The 25,651-nt window shown below is 43.6% G+C and overlaps 1 protein-coding gene across 1 annotated transcript in view; it reads right to left on the minus strand.

The window, feature by feature from the left end:
• Nucleotides 1–9,746: 9,746 nt before the first annotated feature.
• Nucleotides 9,747–25,651, minus strand: part of tacr1a (tachykinin receptor 1a) — a 38,556-nt gene continuing 22,651 nt past the window's right edge. The window contains exons 3-5 of the mRNA XM_069166195.1: nt 23,333–23,483; nt 21,948–22,144; nt 9,747–17,847 (exon numbers count right to left, since the gene is read on the minus strand). Of these exons, the coding sequence (XP_069022296.1) occupies nt 17,502–17,847; nt 21,948–22,144; nt 23,333–23,483 (694 nt within the window). The 3' untranslated portion in view covers nt 9,747–17,501. The remainder of the gene's footprint in view (nt 17,848–21,947; nt 22,145–23,332; nt 23,484–25,651) is intronic.

Raw genomic sequence — 25,651 nt, forward strand, 5'->3', positions numbered from 1 at the left:
GGATTCTCTACCTCGCTTTGCGCCGCTCGTCTCCTCTGTAACGACCTGCAGTAGAGAACTTTCTATAAAAACTTCCTGCAGGAGTTTGACAAGAGATGGGATGACAAGTTTGAATGTATTTGTTCCTACGGATTAGCGGGGAGCGCTTTCTCTTGCCCTCATCATCAGCTGGACGTTGATCAGGAATTTAAACCTCGACTGGCTTCATCATGGGTTGAATCCCCTTGAAGCTTCTTTCATGGGGTTTTCTCTGTTGTGGTCCGAGAAATATCTTTGTCAGCGATCACTCTGAAAATCTGTGTGAGGTTTTCAGCAGCAGCTCCTCTTGGCTGCTGATTGTCAGATTTTTTTTTTTAATTTTTTAATTTTAGCGGTGTATCGACTGAACACGTCAGTCTCTCCTCTCATTAGCGAAGTTCTTCTTTTTTGAAGTCGTGGAACAGTTCAGTCTGTCAAAGCGGTCAGAGAAACGATCGGCTGTCCTGCTGGTGGACGTGGCTGAGAAAATAGGGATTGATTATAACTCGGGCAGAAAACCGCTCGCCTCAGACTGAAAAACGTTTTAGAATCTTTTGTTTTCATAATAACCGTACGATTTGAACGCATCACCCGCCGACATGTCTGCAGCTTTAAACATTTTACCCAGAAATCGATGTGTTTTTTGTGCCCTCCGTTTAACACACTCGATAAACATATTTGTGTGGTGTTCAGGAATAGCTGCAGCTTCCTCAGACACCTTAATTTGAAAATAAATTCTTTACGTCAGTGGCCCCGCCCCCTTTCCTCTACGTAGCCAAGATGGCGGCCGTTTAGGGTGGAAAATGTTCCAGCGATTCACACTTTAAATTTTTTTTTTTTTTTTTTTTTTTTTTTTGAGTGTATCATCCTGGTACTTTGGAGTAAACTGCATGTTTCTGTACTCGACAGTGTGAACGCACTCATGCACCCAAAGTAGTGAGAGTTAGTACACAAGTACAACATCTACAACACAGCATACACACAAAGAAGGACGAGAGACAATCGGACACAGCTGGAAACAATCAGGTGATTACAAAGACGGGAAGCGTGCAAAAACAGGAAGTCGAAATTCTGAAATACGAGTTATCGCCATGAAACTGGAAAATTATAATAACAGAGAATGTAAAAAAAAAAAAAAGGATTTGCAGAATTTAAATAAGTTTAACAGTGTCGTCAGCACCGGATCAATAATAAAGCTCGCTAGAAAAATACCTTCTATCGGAGGAATATTTGTGCTACCGGGAAAAGTCGTACAAAATCTAAAGTCCAACAGACTTTTAATGGAGTTGATAACACGGGACGTCGTATCCGGTCGGCTGCAGGTCGAAAGGTGGGTTTGTTTGTACCGCGTGTAGCCTGAAGGCAGGGAAACCTCCGCATCCGGTGGAACCGCACGTCTCGTGGACGCCACGCAGAGACCAACACGGCTTGACCATCACACACACCTTAGCATCATGTGTTTATAAAAAAAAAACAAAAAAAAAAAACAGCAGGCTTGTTAAAATCTGACCCGTATGGAAGTGATAAATACAGAACCTTGCCGTCTCATTATTTTATAAGTCATTCAGCTGAATTAGGTGTTTTGCTAATTTGTTAGAAAAAAACCCAAACTGGAATCTCCTGTTGATACGAGTATTCAAACTCTTCATTTAGTACGAAGTTTCTTTGGCAGCGATTTCCGCTCTGGGTCTTCTTCTCTCACGCAGGGTTCGAGCAGTTATCCTTTTGCTTCCCGGCGAACACCCGTCAAGGTTTGTAAGATTGGATGGGAAGCATCTGTGAGCAGCCATCTTCAGTCCTTTCCTCAGATGTTCTGTTGGGTTTCAATCTGGCTTTTGTCCCAAAGACACTCCGGCTTTGTTTTGGCTCAACGCTTTAGGTTCATTTACTTCGATTACTTCTCAAAATCTCTGAAACAGAAGAGTTAATTTTATGGCCTTTGGCAACTGCAATTTTCTGGCAATTAGAAAGTTTTCTTCCCAGTTACTTCTCCCGGTCGATGCACCACATTTGACATTTACCATCCTGCTGCGCACCCTGTGTTTACTTTCTTTTTAAGAATTAAGCCAAGCGCTTCGAATCGTCAAAAGCATTTCACGGGAAGGAACCTACCCACACGGCCCGAGTCTTTTAAGATGTGCTTCTGCTGAGCACCTAATATCTGCAATTGGTTTCATCGACCCCGGCCTGTGTGTGTGTTTTTTTTCCTCCCCCATCCGTCGAGTGCTGCGTGATCCTCGGAATTACAATGCAAACGAACAAAAGAATTGGGGGGGAAAAGATGAGACCCGCGGGCTTCACCTGGGGGGGGCGACGGCGGCCTCCTCTCGGGCAGCTTCGCCGCAGTTAAGTGCTGTGTTGCATTAGACACAGTAGAAGCTGTCAGCAGGCCTGATGCATTTCCATAAATCCACTGAAAGCTTCTGATTAATGTAATTGGCTCGGCTTCAGTCGCCGCACTTTTATGAATTTCTAATTGTATCGCGGGGAGAGCCCGCTATTCGCCCCGTCCCTTTGCCTATTACGGGGCTGATTTAATGTATACAGTTGCTTTTATAATGAGGTAATTAATGTTTTTTTTTTGTGTTAAAAACAATAGATGGTCAGGGAGGGGGGAGGAGGACTCACATCAAAAGCCAGGATTGGAATTTGAATGCAGTCTGGCTACTCTGGCTCTGTCCGACCAAAGTAGACTTCAGGCAGTCAATAAGCACATATAAACCCTCAGTAAGTCATTTTACACTTATTTATTTGCACAAAATAAATGATCAAGGCTGACCGTTTCCCCTCATTTCCAGTCTTTAAACTAAGCCAAGTTATTTGGCTGTCGTCCTTATCTTTATATCTGGCGTTTAAACATGAGAATTGAATCAATCGTCACGTCTAATTCTTAAAGCGAATTATCTTATTTCCCCCAAGAATCCTTAATACCAAATATGAATGCATATCAGGTATAAGCCTCATTATGTGAAAACCATTATTTTTTTATTTCAGCCGGGGGGTACTCTCCTGTGGGTTGAATGATATTTGTGATGCCTTAGGCTTACGTTTTGAAATTCAAACTACTGTGACCAGACTTAAAAAAAACAACAACTAGAAATTAAAAGTTTTTTTTTTTTTTTTTTTTTTTTACCCATCAGCAAAATGGAAATTTGCACCCTCGTAGCGCCACCATGTTAATCGCAGACGCCTCAGCGGTGCCATTGAGTGTGAGGCAGTTTGTCTTCCTGACGTGTACTCTCTATTAGCCCTGTCATCACTTCAGGGAATCCCTGCTGTTAATTTGTCGCTGCTGTGTAAATCTGAGCCAAAACCAGAGCCAACAAGTTCTGCCGGTAAAGTTTTCAGTCTGTTGTCAAACAGCAACATTTATCCTCAAAGAAGCAGTAGTCGGTTTGTAATTTGCTCCTCGCACGGCGGAAAGACCTCATTTTTCCGGGATGGTCCTAAAGGCAGCGAGACTTGGGTTGAAAATCGGTAAATCGTGGTTATTATCGGACCTGGTGCCGATCTGTTAGTTCTAGGCTGAGAATGGGGTGGTGGGGCAGCTCTGGGCTGAGTGTCAGCTGAGGACATAATGATGTGCATTGATTGGTTGCGTCTCTCTGGTTCAAATAGATGATGGTCTGTATGACAAGGAACATTAATTATACATTTTATGGCACTTCGGAAAGCATTGATCTTCAACAGGATGTGTATTGTGAAAGTTTGTAACTTCTGGTTCATTACTGCCCCTGTGGGCGGAGAAAAAGGAAGGCCGTCCGACATTAAAGCATGTCCTGAGACGGTAATACTAATAAAAAAACAAACAAAAAACAAAACAATCAGAGGAAATGTCAGGGCCAGGTCACGTCTGTGGGAAGGTACTTAAGATCTGCGCAAATGTTTTAAAGTGCTCTTTTTTTTTTTATGTTAGAAAAGACATTAGCTGCAGACGTCTTATAGACTTCAGAAACATTAAAGCACGGCTCCATTTTCCATGAAGATGAATCTTGTAGAGAACGAAGAGAATTGAAGCATTCAAAACTCCGACAGATATTACGTTAAGTAGTTTGAGAGGAAGAGGAAAAAAGTACAGCTAAATTCTACATAACACTTATTTCAACCACGCCAGCAGCAGTGCTGATCAGTCCCGTCCCCTTTAGTCCAAACTAAAATATTTCAAAGACTATGTTGCGCAGGCGCTCAAGACTGGAACTGGAACAGCCCTAGAAGGACATATGCTCAGCTAAACAGCATTGCATATTATTAACGATCACGTAACCAACCTGCGTGTCGCCTCGGAGGGACTTTCACACACAGGATTTGTCTATATATGGTAAAAGCGCTTCCTGAAAAGTCAGATAAAAAGAGCTGCGCGCAGAAAGACACGGCACCCTATTTGAGAGCTGGGAGCTCCGACTTCCTCTTCACTTCCTTTTTGAGAGACTCTTTTTTGAGATTCTTTTTGCAGACTTTTGTACCTCACTTGTTAACTTGTACTTTTATAAATTTGTAAATAAAAATACGACCCTGACCATTGTTCAGGGGTTGTACCAAATACCGTAGCCCGCCTCCTCCAGGACCTGATTGACACGCAATGTGTCAAACTGAGTGACAGTTGGTTTTTCACTCTTTAGGGGGTGAATACGTGAGCATCTTGACCTCAAGGACCTTGTAATACTGAAAAAACAATTCGAAGTGCGTAAGACGTTATATAAGTGTATTGTGCAAAGGTTTTTTAAAATAGGCTATAGTTTTTTTTAGAGGAACACACGGCTGCCTGGGGCCACCCGACGAGACAACTATAAGATGGATAAACATCAATTTCCTTCGCAGATATCCCTGGTCCCCAGAGGATGAGTCTTACTGAATTGATCCAAAGCCGTAAGCGTGATCGTAGACTGTAGCTTTGTGATACACTGCAGACGTTTTTAACATATCACATCTAAGAAATAATGAGCTTGAGAGTGTATATTGGCGATAATCATTCCGAGACACCGTTCAGCAGCAGACTCAGTGTTGTACTTTCATACATTTTATTCTACAATCAAATTAATGACGGGTCATAGGTTATTCTGCTTCTTTTTTTTTTTTTTTTGCTGGAGGGCAAAAGAAAACAACAGACCTTCTTGTACAGTAGATGGTTTTCGTGTTTTAATGGGAGTTGAGGGATGAACAAGATTTAGTGAACAGATGTTATTTTTGGGGAATGACAATGTTTTGTGTGACATTTAGGTAGACAATCGATTTTTCCTTCAAATAATCCTGATCTACAATTCATTTGTATTTTTCTGTTCATTTCATGCAACTTTTCCAGTACGAGCCTTGTTACAATTTAATAAAACACACACGCACCTTTATGGGGAAGAAGAGCCATTTGTTGGCGCCGTGAAAGGAGCACCTGTCGAACCTCAAACGGTGGAAAACAACGTGGAAATATGACACACCTGTTAGTTTCCAGCTGTTTTTATGCAGATGAATGGAAAACATTTCCAACAATTACGCAGACTGAAATAATTGTGATCAGGTGTTTACGTGATGACTGTGACAGGCCGACTCGCAACCTGTCATTCATGTTCATATTCTTTACTTTACATCATTTTAATATTATATTTTTTCACACTTAAAAAAAAATAATTTTTGGCTGTTTTTTTCTTTTTTACCTTCGGCGTCAGGATTTACTCTATGCGACCCTGGAAACCAGAAAGCCAGCGTCAGGGCAACAGTTTTCATCATTCTTTGCCTCTATCTGCAGGTTATTTCATTTAAAAAAAAAAATAAAAAAAGTGTTGGCTTCCGCCCCCCCCCCACACTTCCTGCAAATTTTTCCATCTACTGCAGATTGACAGGCATATAAATTATACATTTCAGTGCGACTGAGGAAGATTGTGCTGCTATTGCTTCTTACAGAAATGTAATCTGGGGGCTCGGAGTACCAAAGCAATGCCGATAATAATGTTTTTCACGAGCGAACAAGTGTGAAGATTGCAGGTCCAGAAGCAGTTATCTTGTTTTCAGTTTTAGGATCCTCGACAACCCTGCGATTGGTCACAAAAGTCTGAACCGTCCAAAAAAAACAGTTTTCACACTGAGACCGGCTGTTCTGGTCAAACCAGATTTTAATCCGAGGCACTTTTCAAACCTGCTGTTTTTGAAAAGTCCGAAGGTCTGGAACCAAACCATGTAGGTGATGAAAGCACGCCTTAGTCTCACTATCTTCGTACAAAATGATTATCATAGTTGTTCATTCAACTTCAGCAGAAATGTAAACCTCATGGTGCCTGATGCACGTAAAGTCGGGATCGTTGAAGTTTGTGGGATTCCTCCTCTGTGAACCATGAATGTCGACAGTATTTTTTCTTTTATTTATGTTTTAATCCGATGTTTGACTGACCAACTGACCCAACACAGAAATGCATTAATAAAAATAAATGTGCTAATTATATAATCATGCTTGAAGTCATAATAATAATAATGCCATAATGGCTTTCTCACAATTAAAAATGAGGCCATCACCTTGTTAAATCCAATCCTTTCGCACCAGACTGGAGATTTATCCACTATCCGGGGAGGAGAGAGCGTCCGTCATGTTGGAGGTGGACGGAACTCGCCGGCAGACGGCTGGTCTGTAATAAAAATGTCAGTTTTGGCGCAAGACATCAGCAGGTCTGAATATGTATTGTGGTAACCCTCCAGGGTGGGAACTTTGTGTGTGTGTGTGTGTGTGTGTGTGTGTGTGTGTGTGTGTGTGTGTGTCCTGGCTGGTATGCGATTATGTCCTCCAGCGGCGCTGCTGACGGTGAAGTGAAATGATAGTCCTTCAGTTTGTCACTGGAGAGACGCCTCCCGGGATCCAAGACTCTCCAACACCTGCCTCAGCTCTCACACACACACACACACACACACACGCACGCACACACACACACACACACACACAGAACCCCGACGGCAGAGTGAATGCGCAGACATGCATAACTCATTCACAAACGCTGATACGCCTACGGCTCTCTTGTAATTCTAGTCTTGCGAGGACCTTTTGCTAAATGCATGTTATTATTTAGCCGCACCAACTTTTCCCAATTGTGAGGTTTTACCATAAAATGAATTAATTCCTGCGCACCGAATCGTTTGTTACAAAACTTACAATATCCTAATTTGAACGCCTTTCACTCTCTCCGTGAATCCAAATCAGTGTGTAAATGTGGTAAAAGATCTGTTGGTTGCACCGGCTATGGACTCGGTCCCGTCACCTGAGTTGGCAAAATTCAACAGTTTACCGATGTCTGACGGTAACAAAAGCTGTATTTTTCTCTTCTCTTATGAACAAAACACATTAGCATTTCCTTTTGGATTACAAAGCAGTTCTCGGGGCTACTGGGAACGTTTCAAATCACTCACGTTTATGGGGGTACGGACATTTTCCAGCTGGATTCGACAGCAGCTCGGTCGGGGCCGATAAACGCATCGAAGTTCAGATCACGGACAGGAACTTAAACCGATTTCAAGGTGAAACTCATCCAATCACGATCTTGATCGTGAAGCGGGCACTTCAGCGAGCGTGGAGGAGGACTGGGATGTGTTACCGTCGCTCTTTGAAATGCGAGAATCGGCCTCATTGAAAGCTCCACGGGCCAATTCGCTCGTTGTTTTCCCCCGACTCTTCTCTCTCCGTCGCTTTTTCCATCTGTCCTGACTCTTTCCTATCATTCTCCGGACTGAATTTCTCCCTGACGTCACCCCCTTAAACTTCATGTTAAAGTTTACTGACTGAATTTCTTGATTACAGAGGAAATGCACACGGATTTAAAAGATAAGCCGACGAAGAATAACCTGCTGAGTCGGGTCTAATTTGAGCCCGCGGGTGGCACCTTTTTTTTTTTTTTTTTTTTTAAAAGATGAGAGTAAAACTGTAAGTGGATTGTAGCGCTTAATCAGAACTCTTTCAACGTCAGCGGGTTTGAGAGGAAGGCGTGAAGTTGTTACCGTCACTCTGCGCTCCCTCGGTCGGGGTTTCCTCCGGTGGGAGCGACGGATGCCTCCACGCTAAAAGTGAAAGCCGTGCGTACCGCGCTCCACATTTATAAAATAGCCGACTAAAATAACTGCCAGAGGGAAGAGTGCCGTAAGAGCCGGCAAGCAACCGGATTTAGACAGAGTTATGACGACTGAATTTACAAAAAAAAAAAAAACGTTTTTAAACCTTGTTAAAAAATGCTAAATAATGTATATTTAACATCTGTACGAATCAAGTTATTCGACAGTTTTAATCTAATTAGAATCTTTTAAAGCCGTTTTAGTAAGGCAAATATTTTGTTGTATTTTCCACAACAATCTCCATCTTCAAAGCAAACATTTTTTGATTATGCAACAATGAGAATGAGCACAGATGGTGCCACCTGGAGCTTCTGGTTTCCTCTGACAGACTTTTCAGACGTTCGCTCGGCGAGTCGCTCTCTGCTGGTCGGGGAAATGACAGGAAGCAGATTGCGCAGGGCCGAGCTTCCCAAAGGCTGACCGCAGATGTGATTATTATGACCTTTTCCACAAAATAAACCAAAGCCACACGTTGAGCGTCTCACGGCTGGAGTTCCTCCCCGACCGCAGCCGCCGGCCGGAGGCGGACCGTTTATTCGCTAAACGTCTTCTGGTCGTCCCCTAACGAGCTGCGGGCTTTCCAGAGGAAGACGTTCACGGCCTCGAGGTGCTCTGAACTCGGCTTTATGGGGCTTTTTTTTTTTTTTTTTTTTTTTCTATCCAGGCAACAAATCCCATTATCGACACAATTGCATAACACGAGTCGGCACTTTCAACAACCGTCGGGGATCTTGCACGTTTTAGCCAGAGAGCCGTTCGTTTTCAGTCGTTTTGAAATGAAATAAACTCAACCTGTTTTTACAACTAAGAATTAAAGTGGCATTTTTTTTTTTTTTTTGTAAGTTATGAGGTAATGCTTTTCAAATCAATTTCTTGAAGGGATTGCTGTGACATTTAGGGAAACCCGACGCTCGTGAAGACGAGGCCTCAGACGTAGACTATTATCTAAGTTATGAAGTCAAACTCTCCGTGACTAATATTATAATAGCTTCATATCCGACGAAACGTGAGCTCCCACGACCTCTGACGTTTCCCGTAAAGGTCGGCGCACACGTCGCGACTGGTGAACTCCCACACCACAAGAGGGCGCCGTTCGCGTGGACTCTTCTCGTGTGCGCGCTGAATGCGACCCCGCTCGAACGCAGCGGATCAAACAAAGTAACCCGGGAACGCAGTTTCACGGTTTGATTAGGTTTTAAATCCAAAATGAAAATTGTTCACGGAATTGCGTCTTCCCTGGTCACGGTGCAACACGCGTGATTCGATTCAACGTCGCGGCCGCCGCGTCGGGAATTTCTCGCTATTAAAAGTGACAGAAGCTTCAGGTGAAGGCGGCTCGGCTGTGTTTTATTATGCGCACAGCGTTGCTCCGGCTGAAGGTCCAGTGCAGCGCATGACGTGTTCTCATCTGACACCAGCAACACACTCGGTCTGTGTTGTTTTTTTGTGCCTGTTTAGACGCACGTACACACACACACACACACACACACACACACACACGCACTGAGCCTCCTGTCCTCCCTGCTTCTTCCTCCTCCTCCTCCTCCTCTCTCATCTCTGTGCACTTGTAGTGCAGGTCAGGATTTACAAAGACAGAGATTCAGCTGTGGCGCACACATAAAACAAAGTCAATAGATTTTGTGTGTGTGTGTGTCTCTCTCTCCTCTCTGAACATTACTGAAGCCGTATGACACTTTCTACGCCAGATGTTTCCATCTGTTCGCCACAACTGTTGTCTGATCTGAAGAAAAAAAGACTCGCACACACTTATTACACCCGTTGTTTTCTTGAAACGAACACACATTATGTCGTGAATTGTAAATCAACGCTGTAATTTCTCGATTTTTTTTTTTTTTTCTTTTCTTTTAATACCACATTGAAATGTACAGCTCCGGGCTTTTCGTAAAGAGCACAGATTTTAGAAACAGCCATTGTACAGGAAATGTGACTCCACAAAATGTCAGGTAACAGCAGGCGGCGGTAACACACATATACACAGTCACCTCAGAGCAGCACTGAAAAAACATACACAAAGGATTAACAGTTGTACTTTTCAAATGGCAAAGCGTCATTGATATATATATATATATATATATATTTTTTGTTTTTATAGAAACGGATGATAGAAACACAAATACAGTACAGAACTCAGACTGGCACGCAGGAGCTGTGTCTGGAAAGTGTGAAATCACTACTAGGTGTATATTTCTTTATTTCTTTTATAAATCTAAAGTATTTAGATGAAGAAGAATATTTGATCAGATCATTTTCCCGCCTACTGCGTAGTAACAGCTCTTCATTTCTCTCCTCTGCGACACTGGCTGTGAGGTTGAAGTGCTGACTGTCAGCTTTAAGGGTATGTGGAGGATTAAATAAATGATTAAAAACAAACCTCGGCGAGCGGTATGACTTGTAGATCTGTACCCTTGTGGGGGGGGGGGGGGGTTGATATGCGTTCAAAGATCGGACGCTACTGTATTCAACATCGAATTAAAGCCGAGCGTCAGCCCTTTTGTAGGATTTCTTATCGTCACAGAATCCAGAAAAGACCAAAATCAACAATATATTAATCCCCCTCGCTTCGCTTTCGAGCTTCGAATGTACGTACGTTCGGAGCTAGTCAATATTTCTAGATGCGGGATGGTTTTCTTTGGCCTCGTACCAGATCCAAATTTTCTGCATGAACACACCAGTCTATTGGAAATTGTTTCCGGTCGTTGCATCCTAGTGGGTGCAGACCTTGAAACCGCCTATGACCATTCACCACCTTTTCTGTGTGTTATGTTGCTGGAGCCGAGCGGCAACCAACAGCGACGTCACCCGTTGGTTTAAGAACGGCCGTTATGAAGCCTCAAATTCGGATTTTGGTCGGCGCCATCTTGCTCGTTGGAGCCGGAAGTGACCATAGTTGGATGATGGGTGGGGGGTGGGAGGAATGGTGGATCTGACTCGATCTTAATGGAAACCTGGCGACAGCACGTCCCGCCTACAGATAGCTGTAGCCTGACTGCACCGCAGGCCTGTCAATCAAACAGATCCCCCCCCCCGCCCCCCAATAAAAACAGCTTTTTGTATTTCATGGGAGAAGTTGAGTGGGAGTCTAATGGAGGCTTTTTGGAGCCGACCTCTAGTGGCACTCGGTGGTATTGCAGCTTAAGGCACTTCCTCGTTTTTCAGACCCGGAAGCTACGTCCAGTTTTCCGTACAGTCTACGGTGTCAACGGGTATGGTGATGTGGTACCCAGCCGTCCGCTACCTACATACCTTACTACCAGCTATATTTATACACAAGTTGTTGCAAGAAGACAAGAATGACGACTCAACTGTCGTGAGAAATGTTAACAGCTCCTGGCAACCGCTGTCGTAGCTTCACTTGAAAATCACACTAGCAGAAGAGATGCATCTCTTGCTTTTGATTGGTCAGCGCCAACAACCCCATTAACCCCATTAACAAAATGGTGTTCATGTACGATTTGATGACATCAGCCTCATCCTTCTTGTATTTAGATGTATTTAATATTCATACAGTATATCTACTTTCTGATAAGCTGCACACGTTAAGCTGTTTCATGGTAAATCTGCACCAAGCAGTGATACTCCATTTTCAGACGCAGCCCCACAGCATGGCGAGGGAGGAGGCATATGTCCATTTGTATTGAAACAGGCACTACCGTAAGACGACTCTTCTCGGCGCAGAGTCGGCATATTTCCCCAGAGTCCAACCCCCCCGTCTCCCTTTTTATGTTTTGTTTTCTCTCCAAGGACGCACACTTCAATCTCCCATGCACTGCGACACCGCCATACACATCTTTCCATCGAATAAATAAAACAACACAACACATATAGACACATCTCCATGTCATGGGTTCAACGTGAGCTCTCGCTCTCTCTTTTTTTTTTTTCACCTCAAATGTCACATTCGGATGTAGATTCGCCCAAAAGAGAGACCGCCGGGACGGTTTAACATTTGTACAAGATGACGAAAACGTCAGAAAGCAGAAATACCGAGCCCGCCAGCAGCGACGCACATCTCAGCATTGGTTATAGATCACAGAGGCTGTTCTTCACTGCAGTTTAGTTTGGATATGTTCAGGTTGACCATGAGCAAATGACGTAATTTCATCTGCACATTCTCACAATTAACATTTTTCTGGATTAAGTGCACCGTGATGAATGTGAGGACATTGAACGCCTCGTTGTGTGGCGCTATTTTAAGTCGCTGTAGCAGACAAGTACACAAATCTGTCTACAAACACAAAGACATTTGGGATGGAGGCACGAATTCCGTATACGCTCCAAAACCCATTAGTATATGCGACTCGTTTTCCCCCTTTTTTTGTTGTTTTACCCGCGCCTGGTTGTAATGCGTTACTCCCGTCAGAAGGGGGCGGTAGCCCGCCCTAAAAGCCTTTTGCCAGCCGCCGTTAAATAACATAGCGGGAAGAAGAAGATGCTGCTTTCAGGGATCCAGATTTTTGCAGGTTAAGGTGTCCCGGTGCGAACACTGGGTAGAACGTGCAAAGACAGCCGTCAAGAACGTTGTTTGCGTGGAACTCGCTCAAAAACGTAAATAAAAGATGAGGCGCGGCGGGAAGCATGCTGGTAAAGCTACCGTACAAGCCTCCCCTTGAAGATGCACCCCATTCAGTCACTGAGACCTGCAGGCACACGCATTACATCTGTGAGCGTGATTGAGCTTTGCTTTGCCTGGCTGCTCTCTCCTCCTCCTCCTCCTCCTCCTCCTCTCCGCTGTAATTAGTATGATTGGAGAGAGCGAGGGACGGATGGATAGAAACACAGGAAGAGATGTCGCTGATGAGGCCATTCACCCCGCTGTGGAGCCTGCCTGGCGCCCGCTTCCTCAGCAACAGGCCGGCATCCTTTTGTGCCATGGAGACAAAGCTCTCGTCATCAGCTGTGTGTGTCTGTTTGTTTGTGTTTGTTTGTTTGTGTGTGTTTGTCGAGAGAGAGAGAGAGAGAGCACGCTGTACGCTCATTTAAGGAGCACTCGTTGAACAAAGTTGATTACACATTCATTAAGGGGGCCTCCAGCCTCTCGTTCACCCGCTCCACTCGACCCGTCCGAGCGGCGGGCGGACGAGGGACCGCAACTCAGGACGCGGAGTGAAGATCATTTCTGTGTCGCTGGTTTTGATTACGGCACGGCAGTCAAATAAAAAAAAAAATAAAAAAAATGAATAAAAGCGACAGTGAGACGATAAAATGGGTTTTGGCTCACTTTACTTCGACATTAGTCTCCGGCGCGGACAGCTGACGCTACGTTGTCATGGACGCTTCACGTATGTTATATGGTATTAGACTTCTCGTTTGTCCTCCACAATTTGCATCGTTTAGGATGCAAATTCAATATCTTTTTTTTTTTTTTTTTTTAAGCCTTGCTCTGACTGAAATCACATCAGAATTAATTTGACGTTGACTCTGTTAGTTAAATCGAGTTTGCCGGGCTGAATCACATCCTCCGACTTCAGGTAATTTTTACTTACTGTAAACACACATTCATGACCAGGTAACGTCACCTGTTGGTTTCGTGATCTGCCATTGTGATTGTGAGGGAGAGCGAGCGGTGGATGTGACTGGATCTGATTGGGAACCTGAGGACACTAAGCCCCGCCCACTGATAGCGGAAACCTGACTGCACCACAGGCCTGTCAATAAAACAGACACGCCCCCAAAAACACAACTTTTTGAGGCTTCTTTACTCATTAATGACGGGATTATCTTTTAGATGGACCGCCAGAAAATGAATAAGAAGGAGCGACTTTAGCAACCGAAAAAATTTATTGACTTCATATTGGATGAGAGAAATTGAATGGGAGTCTTCGGAGCCGGATGCCTTGTGGAGCCGACCTCTGGCGGCTTAACGATAATGAAATAGACCGAAAAGAAAAGAAACCAAGCAGGCTATCTTCTTTTAAAGCTTACCATTTTCAGTGTGTACGTTGCCGCGTGGGGGTTGTTTTGAAATCAATAACACAAAGATTTATTGTGTTTTCTAATGGCAGAAAATACTCCCAAATAAACAGGTCAATATCAATACCGCTGGGTCCCACATCATTATTAACCCTTTGTGGATGGGAGAGCAAATATCCTTCGCTGTCCTCGAGTTGGTCCTCTCTTACTGTACGAGCTAATTCACCTGAAACATTACACGCAGATGAAGATTTTCTAATTCAGCTCTCTGACTCCAGATCGTCCAGCCAGGGCGGGAGGCATCAGGAGTGCAGGTCCAGTTTAAAAGTGTAATCAGATTACTCTGCTCTAATAACATCAACCACAATCCTCTCCCTCTGTTTGGGGGCTCTGTGGTCGAAATGGAATGATAATAGTGTTTCCTAACTCTCAACAAAAACCAATCTGGCACACGGTCTGTCGAGCGATGGTGTGTCTCCGCCGTTAAGTTTCAACTGCATTTTGAAAAGTTAAAATCCTCTTTTAAGGCCTTTATTTTGAAAGATTGATGGCGAACCAGTCAAGTCAGCGCATTCTGAGAGACTTCGTTACGATCTGAAATTTTTAGAATTAGGTGATAGAAAAAAAAACGTTTTTTTTTTTCTTTTTTTGTTAAAGACAAAATATATAATGATAAGCGACACTTACTTTAATTTACGTCTGCGTGTTGTTGCCGCAGTTTGTTTGTCACATACGACGCTATTGAAGTGGGTTATCCGTCAGCCGTGTTGGAAAATGAACTTAAGTGTATGTGCTTGTTTTTTTTTTCTTTTTCAAGTGAAAGCACTTCCGTGGTGTTGTCTGCATTTGCATTATGTTGTCGTGTGTTTTCCTAAGTATCTCTCAGCAACCTCCTTGTATTACTTTTATATTTTAGAAAAAGCAGAAAAACACTGGTACGGTAACGACACGTAAAAAGAAAATACTGTAAAATCATTCTGCTGTTAAAGTCTTTCATTTTCTGTGGATTGAACCTCCTGCTCTTTCTGCTTCGTGTACGTTTCTTCGGGTTTATGATAATTTCTCATGTTACCAGCACAACGTTTTTTTGAGTACTCTGCTGGAATCACAGTCTCTTTTTCACAAAGTCATGTCGCTTCACAACTGCTCTTCAGTTTCATGTCAGCTGACACTGGAATTTTGAACAACAAGGCTTTGTGCGCTGAGAATAGACCAGCAAGTCTGTGTGTGTGTGTGTGTGTGTGTGTGTGTGTGATTCATTGATGGGTGTCAACAGGTGATCGCTCTCTGTACGTGTGCGCGTGTGTTGCCAACAGCAAACATATCCAACTTGGTTTACCCCACGGACTCGGTCCTGTTTTTAACAACAGACGTGATAATAATGTGATAATAGTGAACCGGCTCACGGTACGAAACAAGTGTTTCCTTTGTTGCAGTAAAAACAGGGATTTTACACTTTTGAATACTTCACTAAGACTTGTCAAGATGGGTTTTGATGTGTTATCAGTAATAGTTCTGTTGTTTGACGTGTGTGTGTGTGTGTGGGGCTGCGTCTTCCTGTTTGTTCTGTACGCGGAAAATATATAAAGCTTGTGGATTTACTTGTTAAGCTCACTGCAGGATATTTGTGATCAAATGTTCTGGCATTCATTATTTAACTTGACTTCTTGCAAGAAAAAAAAAAACAACACATAAATTTTTTTTTTTTTTTTTTTTTTTTTTTTTTTACCCACAGCTGTAGAAACTAAATTTACATTTTCTGAAACTATTAAAATCCTTTTTAAGACAGTTTGACGAAGAATATAGTGACACAAGCTTCGTGGTTTGTTTGCTCCCATGTGTTTACCGCTGCAGGAAGTTTAAGACGGTTTTGTCCCGGTGAGCTTCCGTAGCTTCGGACGCCATCTGAGGGAGCAGCTTCTGCGCTCCCTTCATCCTTTTACAGACATTACGCTAAGCAGCAAGGCACAGCACTGCACAACAAAGAGCCTACGGGCCCTGATATTACAACCCGGTATCACGGCAAAGCGTGAAATAGACACACCGGTCCGCAACAGCGAAACGTGAGCGGAGGTGTGGAAGTTACACCTTTTGAAAGCGTGAAACTTACACGCACGTAAGTGTCATGTGATGTGGGACCATGTGACCAGGTTTCCCGCAACAGCTACTGTGAGAAAAAGTCCAAGGACCATTTTTTTGACGTCTTATTTTGCAAAAAGGAACATTTTCGTCCATGACAGGAAAACGTGTAACTTTCGCGCCGAGACGGCGCGAAGCGTGGCCATCTCACGTTTTGCTGTAGTGGACCGGCGTGTCTATTTAATGTTTTGGCCGTGATACCAGGTCGGATATTAACACGCGTCACCTGGCTGGTTAACAGTTTGCTCGAGCAGCAGCGTGACGCAGAGACACGTTAATGTGAAGTATAAATCAGCTAAATCGCATCAGGATGCAGACCGCTTGTTGCTGCCGGGTGGAAGGGCAGAACGCCTAACGAGAGATATCTGAATATTTCAGTTTGAAAGTGGTGCGTTGCTTTCAGCTCACGATTTAAGTGGCATGAAGGTGGAGCAGGTTCGACCGTCAGTTCTCAAACTGGGATCGTTTCACTTGCCGTCATTTGCAGATCGGTCCGCCAGGTTCGAGATTCAGGTCTCGTATCAGGCGGGTTTGTTTTCTCACTCGAGGTCCCTCGTCAGCATCTGAAGCACTTCTACGCTTCACAAATGCTGCTGCTGTCGAAGTCAGATTTAAAGAGGAGCCAGACGCTGCTGGCGTTTTCCTACCGACTGCCAGAACTTTTCAGCGAAGCCTTCGGGGTATCCTTCGAGCGCTCCTTCCGCCAGACGGCCGCTCGGCATGCACATTGATTTGCAGATGAAATGTTGCTTAGGGAGATGGAGAGTTGGAGAGTTCTGATCACCTCGCACACAATCAAACACACACTCACAGTTCAGAGCGTAGGGGCCTGCTTTGCGTTTTCCAAATGAGATTCGAGCTTCTCCGCGGACCTCTTTGCGGAGAACAACCCCCCGTTTTAACATCGAGGAGTCACCGCGTGATCGTGTCATCGTTATTGCGCCGCTCCGAAATAGACGGCGTGAAGTTCACACAGCTTGTGTGACTGAGGATGCGTGAACCTTCCTTCTCTCTCTCTCTCTCGCGTCGAGACGAGGCTGGTGTCACGAGCAGAAGCTGTGAAGAATCGGGAGGTCTGCTTTCGTGTTCGCGTTCGTCGTTGCTTTCTGCCACTGAGCGGACCGTTTTCTAATGCCGGTGGATCATTAGCTGCGAGTGCTTTTCTAGAAGGGCGGTATGGGTGAAGACGGGGAATCGAGAGGTCCTAACATGTCGTTTCCGTAACAACTCGCTGGGAAAACGGATTCATCGAAAACCTCCGCGCCGGCAAAAGCGGCTACGTGAACAGTCGAGTCACTCCCTCGCTCTCCCCTGCTGTCCGGCAAACTCCCGAGGGCCTATTCCTGCAGGTTGTTACTGGAGTAGAAACTGGACGTCTCCGATACCGTTTTGGAGACGCTGCGGGACGACGACCCGTTGGAGGTGAGGTCCAGGGACGAGCTGTGAGGCCTGGCGAGGGCCGTGGCGGCGCCGGGCCTCGGGCCTCCCGTGACCTTAGCCTTGGGCTGCTCCACGTCGTCCCCGACCTGCAGGACGGTAGACACCGTGGTCTCCATGCGGCTGGCCTTGTACACGCTGGTCTGGGTCTGAAGGTAGCGAGTGGACTTGAGCTCCAGGCCTTCGTAGGAGCCTTGAGGGACGCAGGGGCAGCAGCGGAACGCCTGCTTGAACCCGGCTCGAAACCTGCGGAGTGAAAAGCACCGATGAGTCTCGTTTAAGTTTCATTCGTGCACATTTTTCTTTCTTTTTTTTTAAAACGCCGGCTGGAAGAAAATCCTGCCAATAGAGCATCTGGCATGCGTTGAAGGCCCTTTACAGCCATCGGAAAGGCTAATGGATGGGTTTCATCTGCAGCCCCAAGTGTTGGCTCCATACTTCAACAAACACGAGCGTCCAATCCACCCGTTAACTTAATGAAATCTTCAATAAGTTGTAAGAAAAAAATCAGCAGGAGTGTCGGAGATGATGACACTCTCCCAGTTCACTGCACACGCTCGGCGTATAGAAAAATCATGATACAAAAAAAGTGAGCCTTTTTAGCACCAACTGTAACCACACTTCATATATTTACAGGATTATGGTGAACGCAAATACAAAGTATAGTAGAAGTGTATCTGAATCAGTGAATTGATGTTGAAATATCTGTTATAAGTTGCAATCATTGTCTCAAAACACTAAGAACAAGTTTACTGGAGTAGCAAAGTATGTTAAATTGATTGAGGGTGCTTTTTTGATTTCTTATGAAATTAAAGGAAAAATCTGCTATTTTTGTCTGTCAAATGTAAAATTTTAAAGATGCTCGATTCAGATAAAGAAGACAATGGAGCATTTTGCATTTCCCTCTGGTGTCAGCTGAGGAGTGAATATTCAACTTCTGTCAGATGAACTTGTGTCTGCCAGTTGTTAAAACGCGTAACTGCGTGGTAACTCATTAATCATATCAACTTTGTAAGAAAATTTGTGTAGCTTGATGCGAAGCCCGCAAGTGTTCAAAAATACAGCTTGTTATTATTCAGAAAAACAACTATAAGCGACAGTAAGCGCCGAGTCACTATTTATATATTCATCCACATTTTTTTTTTTATTCCCACCTCACACAATCACAAGCAGCCAACTTGGGAATCCTCCAAATCCGACAAGACTGTTTATTATAAGCTTACAGCTTGATGTGGAACTGCAGTGACGGGCAGTTGAACAGAAGATGTGTGCAAGTGGATAAGAAGTGTGACGTAAAAGGAAAACAAAAGGTGAAGCTTTGTGTGTGATTTTCATTACACGTCTGCAGGTGTTACAATAAATGTGATTAGATTTGCAGATGGAGATGACAGAAGCGTCATAAGGTGGTGGAGAGACTGATGAAAACCCTCTGAACTGAAGTAAAAAGAAGACAAAAAGATTGGCATAATGGACAGAGTGATAACTAACCCTCAGCTCACTGCGATCTAACACGTTTTTATTTTTAGGACTTAATGAATTTCCGACGTGAAAACAACCAAGTGTGAAATCTCATATCTCCCGACAGCTCAGACGGTAAACTGGTGGCAGATGTCTGATTTAACACAATAATTAGAGTTGAAGATCTGTCTTTATTTTGCCAAATAACAATCTCTCGATTCAATGACATTTTTGTTGACGGGCAGAATACTAATAAATTGTTTATGTTCGTGGTTTGAAGTTCTTCGTAACTGTGGGTAAGTCTTTGAGTTTCCAGTCATGTGATCTCAAAGCGAGCAAACGCAGCCTCTCTACTCGACAATATAAAGAAAACTAATGCGTTCCCTCTAAAGCTAACCAGTTTAGATCGTAGCTATCTGGTAGCTCCCCAGCTACTGGTTGAGCATGTCCGTGTTGAGTATCAATTTTTTATTGTTCACATAAAAGAAGCTTACTCAGCTGGTTTGGTGGAGCTCAGCTATGTGAATAAATGTTACATTAGCTCTAATCCTAAATCCCAAAAAAGGATTGTCCCCTTTGGTAAAAAGAATAAATAAGTGAATATTTTCCCAGTATTTTGTCTAATCCAGGGACAAAAATAAATAAATAAAATTTCCACATATTTTTTATCCTGGTGGTTGCAACCCGGTATCACGGCAAAGCGTGAAATAGACACGCTTTGACCTGTGTAGGTGTGAAAGTTACAAGTTTTCCTGTAGTGGATGAAAATGACATCTACTGCACCCTTTAAGGCATGTGCTTTACAGGAAAATCAAATTTATTGCAAAAACATCAAGAACAAAGTTATCACCTCCTGGATTCAAACCTTGGTAACATGATCCTCCCGTCACGTGACATTTAAGTGCGTGCAAGATTCACGCCGACGAAATGTCAAACTTTCACGCCGAGACGGCCCCAGAAGCGTAGCTATCTCACGTTTTGCTGTGGCGGACTGTAAGCGTGTCTATTTCACGCTTCGCCGAGACACCGGGTTGTGTGATCACAGACACGTGGGGGAAATGATCTTTCGAGTAGCTCTATAGAATACTGAAGCAGTTAATAACTGACGACACGATTCCATTCGTGAAGTGAGAAAGAGTGCGATGAAACGTTTCACCAAAGGAAGAACAAAACAACCAACAAAAAAATTATCCTGCAGAATTTTAGATGAAAGACAGTTTTCAATAACACCTTGCAACTCAAATACCATCAGTAACTACGAGATGAGTCCATACCCTCATGCTGCATACCGACAATTCATGCATTCACATTCTGGAAAGGTTTTAGATGAAAAGCCTTTGAACAACTCTCTTCTAGTGCGCCGTGCATTTATTCTCCGTGTGGCCGTCCTCCCTTTTGTCTTTCAAGTGCCGACAGGAAAGAGATGGAGGAGATATCAACGGTCTGCATTTATTTTTAAAAAGTTTATAGAACATATTCTGCTTTCTTGTGTCAGACAATGGAGACATTTTCAAAAGGTGGTTGTAACGTTGTTTTGTTCGACACTTTATTTATGGACATTCATATTTCTCTTGGATGATGTGAAGGTCATAAAGCCGACTGATGGACTGGACATAAAAGAAACTGAAAAAAAACAACCTCGGATGTCATTTCAAAGGCAGGTTGGGAGAAAATCAAGTTTACATTTCTTCACGGTTCATTTTCCGTTAGATTTAAACTGCTCATTCGCGGATACTTTGCAGCCTTCAGTTGAGGCCGTTTTAAGCTATCTAAGGTGTTGAATCCAAAATTATTATTCACTTTTCCATTATTTGGTGCCATGATTACCTGTGAAGCATGGCTCGCTAGTCTTCTTCAACAGCCTAACTTATTGATCTGTTGGTGTCATGCACTGAGTCTCCTCTGCTGAAGGTGAAGCTTGTTTAGCTTAAATACCATGAATTTTTAAATTGAACAGGTCAATAAAGTTTTCAGTATAATTTGGTTTCTCCGTGACAGACCTACAGTGTACTGGAGAAGAGGTTTAATTAACTCTCATTAGGGCTCACACTGATTGGCACCTCGCCGTGTCAAAGTTTAAACTTGTCAAATTATCACCAGGACCGGAGAAGATGATGTCCTCAGAGTCGCCTGAAGGCTTTTACACGTGAACAAGTTGTATTCACTGTAGTTTAAAGGTCCCATATCATAAAAATTCAGACTATCTTTCATTTCTTCATAGTGAAGCAGTTTTTGTAGCTGTATAAATACTGGGAAATTGTCAAAACATTCAGTCCACAAAAGAAATGCACATTGCCAATATTCAGCAACTTAGTCGTACGGACTTTGTGATGTCACAAACTCATGTTGTCATATTTGGGCGTGTTCACTCGGAAAAGAATCAGCCAATCAAAAAAGAGAATCACTGATATCAATGAGTCTTAAAGAGACAGACACAAAACGGTCTTTTCTTGAAAGAAATGCAAAACTCTACTTTAATTTAAAAACCACAATAATATCTTCTAAAGGATATCAAGATTGCAAACTTAACGTTGGAAAACTGTAATATTACTGGACCTTTAACAATGAGAAAACAATGTATGAATTAGTGACAGTATTTCTGTTAAAAAGGAAAAACTCAATTTGTGACTATTCTCCTGCAAAATGTTCATTACTCTTAATTCATCAAACGAATTTAAAACCACGAAAGAATCAAACAGCAGTAAATTTAAACGGGAGAAGATAAGAAGACGTGGATGCCTTTAATCACAGCATGATGAAATGTACACTTCCTGTTTCTAATGTAAGTTTTAAATTAAAGTTTTGTCTGACGCAGACGGGAATGTTTGAGATGTAATTTTAAATGAGTCATGCTTTATTATGTTTGTGCGTGTAGGTGACTGACCGACCTGTCATTGAGGCAGCAGTAGATGATGGGGTTGTACATGGTGGAGCTCATGGCCAACCACATGATGGCCAGGTACACCTGCTGGATGAACGGCTCCTCGAACATCTCGGGGAAGAACTGGTGCAGCAGGAAGTAGACGTGGTAAGGCAGCCAGCAGATGGCGAACGTGCACACCACCACGATCATCATCTTCACCACCTGCCGGGACACAAACATCTCTCTTTATTGAATGCGTTCGGCTCCCCCTACTTCATCGTGGGTTTTCACGGGGTACTCCTCAGGGCTAGAAAAACTGAAGGGCCGGAAAATCATTAAAAGTAAAAGTAGCTCCATAAATGAGGCGTAATATGTGGAAAACGTTCCATCAGTCGCGCAGCGAGCAGTTTCCGCTTCCTGTTTGACCTGTAATCGCTCTATGACGAGACGTGCGGCACCGATCGTCTCCACCGAGGACTCTGCATTCTTTCCTCTAACGAGCTTCGCCGTTGGTTAAACGAGCGGAAAAGCTCGTTTGAACTTTCTCTCTCCGACAAAAATGAAAATGTTATGCGCGTGGACGCATCATTAGAGCCGCCAATATCAATGAGCGCTCACTGACAGTGAGCTGAAAATAATAGGGAGCGATGCAACAGATGTGCGAGGCCGCCTCATTAGACTTGGAGGCCGGATCAGCACGTTGCAGGTTGCAAAGTTGTGCAATCGAAGGATGGGAGTGTTTTTAAACGTAGCAAAATAAGAATTATTGTGGCTTTAGTTCGAACTTTTTATAGCCGCCACAAATTCCTAGAGATTTCAGAAATGCACAAGTATGCCTCCGTAGCTGAACGTTTTCGGGTTGTGACCCTCCGTCCCATTCTCGTGAATGCAATTTCTCAAGAACGCCATGAGGACATTTCTTCAAACTGTCAAATGTTCACTTGAGCCCAAAGAGAAACTTTTTGATTTTTGATCACCAAAACCGAAAGGCCAAATGTCACCGTGACCTCGTGTTTATCGCCTATTGTGAACATGATATCTCAGGAGCGCCTTGAGAGAATTACTTCAAATGTGAAACAACCATTGATTTGGACTCAAACATGAACTAATTCGATTTTGGTCCTCAAAGGTCTTTGTGACTTCACAAAACATGTTTGTTACCGTAAGTCAATAATTAATATGCTAATTAAGACATAATTTCAATAAAATAAAGTAGCATGAAGTGATAACATTTTACACTCAAAAGGTGTTGACATAACTGTGACGTCATAATGTTCTGTAAAAAACAATTTTCTGATCATTATTCAACAACATAACTCGGGAACAGAACAAGATTGAGGCTTATATTTCTTATTTGAAGTCTACTGTCTACTTTTGATCTTTAATTAGGAATCCAGAAGTGCAGGGTACCTTGCGTTTGGCGGTCAGCTGCTCCTTGTAGCGGTCGGACGAGTCTCCGGGGATCTCGCTGGCCCAGAGAGTCAGTCCCACCACCAGATACGCGCAACCCATCACCAGCAGTGGAAGGAAGTAGATGAGGATGGCCACGCACACGTAGTACCTACAGCAAGAGAGCATAGAAATGGGATTGTGGTGAGTGCTGAACCAGTGAAGCCAATATGATTTTTTTCTAGCCAGTTAAATAAAGTGAATCAGATGTGAGAAGGTTTTTATAAACGGCAAACATGTCGACGTGTTTTAAACCGGACTGAGATTATACAGATTTAACCCCATTTTGACACGATCTGGTCCCATCTAACCCTGACCCAACACTGGAAGTCGTGCCGGGATATGAACGCACGACACTCTGCCGAAAAGTCAGGATTTTTTTTTTTCTTTTTACCGGACTAATTTGACATATCCTACGACCAAGTGGCAACCAGCAGCGACGTCGCCCGTCGGTTTGTGAACGGCCGTTATGAAGCCTTGAGTGCGGCGCCAATTTGGTAGTTTGGAGCGTTTTGAAGTCGGTAGCGACCATATTTGGGCAAGCTGGGTGGGGGGGGAGCGGGGGATCTGACTTGATCTCACTCGATCTGATTGGAAACCCGACCTCTAGTGGCACTCGGTGGTATTGCAGTTTAAAGCACTTCCGCATCGGACACATTTTTTCAGAGCTGGAAGCTACGTCCACTTTTATATCCAGTCTGTGCCTACGACGCATCACATCACGCGTAAGTGCCTCCGTAGCCGTGATCGACAACTTCTCGACCCTCCTGCCCGAAGACGCGGGAACTCGACGTGAACGACGATCGGTCCGAGTCCTACTCGTCTCCCGACAAAAACACGGCAAGAATTCATAGCGCTTTGATCGCCTAATCTGACACGGTTACCGTCGCTAAACACATAAATATGTGGTGCAGCACGGAGCGCGGCTTCAGCGGGAATATCCCAGGTGTTTCTTTAATGGCTGTGTTCCATTTAGCTTCTCCAGTTTTAGGGCGCGAGCATCGAGCAGCGCTGACTAACGGACGTGGAAATGTAAAGGAGCCATTAATGTCATCAGTCACACGTCGTACAACATGTCGTGTCTCTGATTCTGAATATATGGACCGTGAATGCATGGTAATGTAACGCATAAATAGACATCATTAGGTTAAAGCTGCCATTACAGCCTTTTTGACAGCAGACATTTACTATTTAAATTAACAATGGTTCCACTCCGTTGAAGTCTCCCACTAAAACATTCATGTTATGTTCACATTATATGCTGAAGTGGCCTGAAACTCCGGGTTTTTTTTTTTTCCTTCTTCCTCCGATCAGATGTTTGTTTGTTTTTTTCACCAAACTGATATTTCTCAGTTCAGACGGGGGGGGGGGGCTGTGTGCATACAATATGTGGTTTTAGATCTCTTCCATGTCTGATCTCTGGATATGAAACGGCTGTCACAACCGTCAGATCTCTGCTCGCGTTGCCTGTCGTCGTCGTTCAGTGTCGGCGGCGGCGCTGCAGGTTTACAAATGTAGGAGCTCTTCTTCAAGCCAAAGTGACATGTACGCTTTCACGTACATGACATGACATCCGTGTTTACGGTTTGACTGTCTCACAAATTGGGTTATTGGTATTACTCTTGTGTGCATGTGGCTCTTCGGTTGTTTACACTTCGGCTTCGCACATATAAATGTGAACGATTAACACCGAAAGATTTAGATCATTTTTCTTCGGGCGATTTAATTCACAAACCGATATATTTTTCCGCACTGTTGTTTTTGTCATGAATACTTTTACAAAGGAGGCAAAATATTGCCAACGAAGAAGCGATGTTTACTTTTTTCAGAAGGAGGTTGTTAATTTTTTTTTCTCAGCTTTCACACCACAAAAAAAGGCATCGACAAATCAAACTGTGCATTTCTGGTGTTGTGACATCCTGAGTTTCCACTGTGGACAATATTTGTTCAGATGGTGCACACGAAGCTCACGCACAGAGATATTTGCAGGCAATCCCCTCTCTCCACACACACGCACACACACGCACGCACACACACGCACACACGCACACACACACACACACACACACAACTTTCATGTAGCAGCCAGAGCACGCAGCGTCGTCCGTGTCGGTCGGCTCAAAATATCGCCAAAATATACTCCTCGAATCACCGATGATGATTTTAAAAAGCTTTAATTGCCATTTTGAATCCATTGTTTGTTTGTTTTTTTTCTGAAGAATGAGCTGAAACAAACGTATTTTAACAGTTTTGGGAGAAAAAAAAAATTGCAAGAATTCG

Source organism: Embiotoca jacksoni, unplaced genomic scaffold, assembly GCF_022577435.1.
Source record: "Embiotoca jacksoni isolate LCO1_2020_lvr unplaced genomic scaffold, fEmbJac1.0.p SCAF_37, whole genome shotgun sequence".
NCBI lineage: Eukaryota > Metazoa > Chordata > Actinopteri > Embiotocidae > Embiotoca > Embiotoca jacksoni.